The following is a 6,437-nucleotide window of genomic DNA, read 5'->3' on the forward strand; positions in this document are numbered from 1 at the left end:
CTTTGGGCTTTTTCACTTTAACTTACGACATGCACTAAAATGATATTTAACACAATAAAGGAAAGGGGAAAAGCCAAAAGCATAATATGAGCACTTTAAATTAAAATATAGTTGTTCTTGTATTATATCGTAATTATTTATTATTTATTTATTTGTATATTCTGTATGTGTGTCGGATATTTTGCTGATGTAAAACTGATATTTCATATTTTGGGATTAATTTAAAAAAAAGTATTTCTAAATCATAATTGCCTCAGCCTGCTATAATATCTTGGTGTGTGCTGCCCTCTAGTGGGCTCAACATGCAACAACTACCAGCCACCAACACACAATCTACTACACACACTTCTAACACACAATCTACTCCACACCCAACACAATGTACTAGAGCTGGAACAGTTCAGAATGTTTCTGTACAATGATCAGGCTTCGATTAATAATGAACTTGTCTCTTTCTGTCACATCTGAAAACACTAACTAATTAATTAATTGCACAGTGAAAGAGTGGTGAACTTCCTTCCTTCCTGTACTGTCCTTTTTACGCTATCCTATGCATGTGTGGGCGTGTGTGTGAGTGTGTGTAGGGTTCATAAGGCTGTAACATAATCAATACCATGATCTTGTCTACCATCTGGATATTGTCTCAAAATATATTAAATGGATAAATAAAAATACATTAATCAATATAAACTATGCCCTCAGTTTTTAGAAATTAACTGTATAATTCAATATTTAACAACGTGATGCCTAAATGTAACTAAATATATCCTCAGGAAAGAAATCAAAACAACAAAAAGTGAACTAGAATACCGGAGCTTTTATTTTGCCAGCGGTCCCCCGGCCGGAAGTGGTGCTGCTGTAGTTTCCGGGTGCTGAGCAGCGGGAGCAGTGAGGAGAGAAGCCGTTAGCTGAATCCAAATCAGGGAATCCCAAACAGCGTTTCTTAGTTAGTTCATCAGAGATGGAGCGACCCCGGAGACAGCTGGAGGAGACCAAGCTGGGGGGGGAAGGTTAGTCTGAGAGGCCGTCACAAGCTAAGCTAACGTTAGCCTGATAGCTGCTAGCATGCTGCTAGCTCCTGGAGCTAACGGCTTTATATCAGAAGACTCATTGAGTCGTTTGTGTCCGTTGCTGAGATTAGTCCTGAAACAGAAAACGTTTCCCTAGCAACGCGTTGCTTCTTAGCTTCTACACACACATTACTCATGTTGGAGGATGTGTTGGCCTACTTCCGCTTTAGAAATTAGCCACGATGGTAACCGGTGTTATGTCCTACTGGTTCCCGTCTGTTGTGGTCACCTACCAGCTACAGATTCGTCAACAATCACAAACATATTCCTGGAGATCTACTCCGAGTAACATCACAGCAACCTGCAACAAATACAAGATGTAAAAACCATAAAATCATTCAGGTTCCGCTCGAGCTGGTTTCGAGCTTATGGCAAATATATCTAGTTAACACACAAGTGACTTTCATTACTCGATGCCAGACCTTAATCCTTTCGGATTTGGGTCGGTGCTAAGCTAAGGTTAGCCGCTAGCAGCTAGCTCCAGCTAACGTGTTGTTGAACCTATGCGTTTCTCTCCTCTCCTTCTCTTTCACTCTGCATTGTATGTATTTTGCAACAAAATTGAGAAAATCTTGGAGCAGCAAAACTAAACCGAAGAAAAACAAAACTCAAAACAACAACGATGTGTCAAACTAAATAAGAAGTCTCAAAAGTCACAAAAGAAGTGTCAGAAAATAAAGAAAAGTGGTGAAAAGGAGACAGAACCGTTAAAATAAAGGACAAAAACTTAAAAAGAATTGGCAAAAAATGTGACAACTGCTGAAAACGTGTGTGAATGTTTGTGTGCGTGGGTTTCTGTGTGTGTGTGTGTGTGTGTGTGTGTGTGTCTATGTGTGGCTAAGTGTGTGTGTGTCACTGTTTCTGCCGCTGTATACGTGATCTATCATGCGGCACGTGAGTGCCAAAGACAAAGAGTCGCCACCTGTCCTGTGCGTCGGTTCCCTGGATGTATAATAATAATAATAATAATAATGTTCAGCTCGTCCAAATGCTCTCCGGTTGATTTATGTTCATTGACATAGGCTGGGTGCAAAAACACTTAGGCGCTGCACCTAAGCTGTATAATAGCAGGGAAAACCCTGCAGTTAGCTAATAAGCACTCAGCATTTAGCTAATAAACACTCAGCAGTTAGCTAATAAGCACTCAGCATTTAGCTAATAAGCACTCAGCATTTAGCTAATAAGCACTCAGCATTTAGCTAATAAGCACTCAGCATTTAGCTAATAAGCACTCAGCATTTAGCTAATAAACACTCAGCATTTAGCTAATAAACACTCAGCATTAAGCTAATAAACATTTAACTTATAAGTATTCAGCATTTGGCTATTAAGCATTAAGCCCACCTATTTCTTCTACCTGCCCACCCTAATATAGCAGACTAGAACTGGCCTTGGTGTTGAATCTACCCTGAAACAGCCATGCAGGACGTGTGACTGCAGCCTAAAGCTGCCTTTAGAAACTTCTACAGGTTTGTGGTGATTCGTGGGCTTCGGCTTAGAGCTTCGCTTCCTTTGAACTAACCAACAGAAGCTTGTTAACTACTAACACAAACACAGTTATATTTAGTCAACAGTCAATGAAGACAACCAAAATCAACACGCCTTAAGTTTGAGGAACCGTCTTCTTAAAATTGTTGCTGAATAATTGTCAGTGTTGGATTTTGCCACGTTTAATGGAATTGTAGATGTTAAATTGTACAAATATTCACACTGCTTGTGTTTCAGCTTTACCTCAAGATGTTCTGGAAGTGATTGTTGGTGAAGAGGAGCAGCAGGAGTGTAGCGCCAGTGTGGACCAGCAAAAGCCAGAGCCCCCCCCACACATTAAAGAGGAGCTGTGGAGCAGTCAGGAGCGAGAGCAGCTTCAAGGGCTGGAGGAGGCTGATATCACTAAGTTCTCATTCACTCCTGTCCCTGTGAAGAGTGAAGATGATGAAGAGGAAGCTCAGTCCTCACAGCTTCATCAGAGACAAACCCAACACATGGGACCAGAAGGTAATTGTGATGTTTTGAAGGAGAGGGGTGAACCTCCGTCAGGTTTGAGAAGTCATGTGACTGTGTGGTGATGTGATCACACAGCAAAAATAATGCTTATAGACAATAATCAGTGCAACCGTCTTCTGTTATCTGAGCCAGTGGGTGCATGTAGATGTTAAACGCCCCCAGAATGGAGCAATGGCAAACTCTACATTTCATATTTGTCCGCTCATATGTTTATCTAGCTATAGACACAGAGTAGTCCCTTTTCTTTAAGTAGGATTCAAACCAGACCATCAAATTTAACAAGACTAAGATTAGCATTAGGTATAATTGTCAGTCTTTACAGCACTTGGGCTGAAAGTTTGAATGCAGAAACCTGGAAAAGCAGTTTTTTACAGCGTAAAGAGATTTGGAGAGAGACTCCGTACTGTTGATTCTTTCTCTCTGTGAATGTGTTAACATTTCTCTCTATGTGTTTCCTGCAGATGTTGAGCAGCTGTTGGTGGTTAAAGAAGAGGTTCCCCCTGAGCAGCAGGATTGGAGCTCCAGTGTGGACCAGAAGGAGCCAGAGCACCCCCCACACATTAAAGAGGAGCATGAGGAACCATGGAGCAGTCAAGAGGGAGAGGAGCTTCAAGGACAGGAGGAGGCTGATATCACCAAGTTCCCATTCACTCCTGTCCCTGTGAAGAGTGAAGATGATGAAGAGGAAGCTCAGTCCTCACAGCTTCATCAGAGACAAACTCAACACATGGAAACAGAAGCTGATGGAGAGGACTGTGGAGGAACAGAACCAGCCAGGAACTCACATCCACTTTTACAACCAGAGACTGGAGACCAAACTAGAGACTATTCCGAACCTGAGACTGATGACAGTGCTGATTGGAAGGAGACCAGAGAACCTCAGTCAGCTTTAAACTCTCTGAATGATAATTCAAGAAGTAAGGAAACATTAAGCTGCGCTGAGTGTGGGAGAAGATTTGGCTTCAAATCATATCTGAAGACACACATGAGAATCCACACAGGAGAAAAACCTTTTAGCTGCTCAGTCTGTAAGAAATCTTTTACACAGAGTGGACATTTACGGTCACACATGAGAATCCACACAGGTGAAAAACCTTTTAGCTGTTCTGTTTGTAAGAAATCGTTTACACATAGTGGAAGTTTACTAAAACACGTGAAAATCCACTCAGGAGAAAAACCTTTCAGCTGCTCTGAGTGTGGTAAAGCTTTCATTGAACGTGACACTCTTAAGAAACACATGACGACTCATTCTGGAGAAAAACCTTTCGGCTCCTCAATCTTTAAAAATAGTGAAAATGTACGGTCACTCATTAAAACTCACACAAGAGAGAAGCCTTTCAGCTGCTCAGTTTGCAATATATCATTTACACAGAGTGGAAGTTTAAAGAGACACATGAGGTTTCACACATCCCCTTTCAGCTGCTCTGAGTGTGGTAAAGCTTTCACTGATAGTGGAACCCTGAAGAAACACATGATGACTCATTCTGGAGAAAAACCTTTCAGCTGCTCAGTCTGTAAGAAATCTTTTAAACGGAGTGGATATTTACAAAAACACATGGTCGTCCACACAGGAGAGAAATGATTCAGCTGCAGCGTTTGTAAGAAAAGATTTACCTGGCGTTCTGATGTCAAAATGCATAAATGTGTTGGTAGTGATGATATAACGCAATGCATATGAAACGACAGTCTATGTAAATGCTGAAATGGGCTGAGGCGTCAGAATACAGTTAGTACAAGTAGTGTTCTAGTGATTGGCGAGCTATATGATCGATGTACGTTCTGTGATTAGGGCCATACAGCTTTTCTATTATGTAATAATCTTTTCACCACAGTTATGTTTTGTATTCCTGGAAGTCAATTACTACCACAAATGTATACATTTTGTATTGTACATACATTTAACTTCTGTACTATTTACTATCCTAGATTTTCTACCTTTTGTATATTTAATAATCATTGTTGGAGCGAGCCTATGGGACTGCCATTTTGTGATTGTTGAGCACATGATAATTAATGACTAACAAAAATTTAAATGCATTCCCTTCAGATAATGCGTGTGAAAGCTGAAAATTGCTTTCCCTAACCCAAATCTTCTAGCGGGTTCCTATTAACAAATTGGTGGAAAAGTGATGGGAATTGAGAAAACTATCTCCATATTTCTATGGGAATAGTTTCTGTTCTGCTTTCAAGGACTTTGAAATAAATGTTCATGTATCTGGAAAACTCTGTGATTGGTTTAAAGAAATTTACCCAGAGGCCAGTACTACGAAGCAAGATTGGTCTCTTTGGAGCAGGTTATGTCAACATTGGAAATTGGAGATCAAACGTTATTAAAGCCCCGCCTACTGATCAATCAATACTCAGTTGATAACAGTGTCACTGTTCTTAGAAGATGTGTGTGGCATTTAATTAAATTCAATTATATTTATAGTCTCAAATCATAACAAGCGTTATCTTTAGACACTTTACAGATAGAGAGACCTCTCTATGATTTACACTCCCCACAATTCGAGTATTTCCCTCTAGAGTAAGCAATTAGTGTGACAGTGGTGAGGAAAAACTCCTTTTAGGAAGAAACCCGGGTTAGACCCAGACTCTTGGTAAGTGGAGTCTGATGGGGCCGGTTGGGGGGGTGATGAATAGTGACAATAACATTCACATTAGAGATAATGGACCAGTAACTAAAACATGGAAGTAGTAATTGTAGTAGTTCATGTCACATCTGGGCGCTGCAGGGCACCCCCAAAGTCCACAGAATGCGGACACGGCTGCGAATCCGCTCCAGAACAGCGTCGGAGTAACTAGAATACCGGGGCTTTTATTTTGCAAGCGCCCCCGGCCGGAAGTGGTGCTGCTGTAGTTTCCGGGTGCTGAGCAGCGGGAGCAGTGAGGAGAGAAGCCGTTAGCTGAATCCAAATCAGGGAATCCCAAACAGCGTTTCTTAGTTAGTTCATCAGAGATGGAGCGACCCCGGAGACAGCTGGAGGAGACCAAGCTGGGGGGGGAAGGTTAGTCTGAGAGGCCGTCACAAGCTAAGCTAACGTTAGCCTGCTAGCTGCTAGCATGCTACTAGCTCCTGGAGCTAACGGGTTTATATCAGCGTGCTAACTTTCTCCTCACAGTCCTTCAGCTCAAGAACAACATCCGCTGTCCTGGTTCAGATCTGGAAGAACTACCCAGACCCTTTACTGCAGTTAAAGTACTAATACACACTGTAGATAGTAGAATAAGACATCAGATTAATAAACTACATGTGGTTAGTGTGCAGGAATCTTAAAGGTCCCATCTGTATCTGAAGTCTCTTTATATAGACCTTAGTGGTCCCTAATACTGGATCTGAAGTCTCTTTATATAGACCTTAGT

The 6,437-nt window shown here is 41.4% G+C and overlaps 1 protein-coding gene across 1 annotated transcript in view; it reads left to right on the forward strand.

The window, feature by feature from the left end:
* Nucleotides 1–5,918: 5,918 nt before the first annotated feature.
* The window catches only part of LOC117956476 (oocyte zinc finger protein XlCOF6.1-like), a 59,752-nt gene continuing 59,233 nt past the window's right edge, over nucleotides 5,919–6,437 (forward strand). The window contains exon 1 of the mRNA XM_034891559.1: nucleotides 5,919–6,082. Coding sequence (XP_034747450.1) covers nucleotides 6,034–6,082 — 49 coding nt within the window. The 5' untranslated portion in view covers nucleotides 5,919–6,033. The remainder of the gene's footprint in view (nucleotides 6,083–6,437) is intronic.

The sequence above is a fragment of the Etheostoma cragini genome, chromosome 14, assembly GCF_013103735.1.
Source record: "Etheostoma cragini isolate CJK2018 chromosome 14, CSU_Ecrag_1.0, whole genome shotgun sequence".
Classification (NCBI taxonomy): domain Eukaryota; kingdom Metazoa; phylum Chordata; class Actinopteri; order Perciformes; family Percidae; genus Etheostoma; species Etheostoma cragini.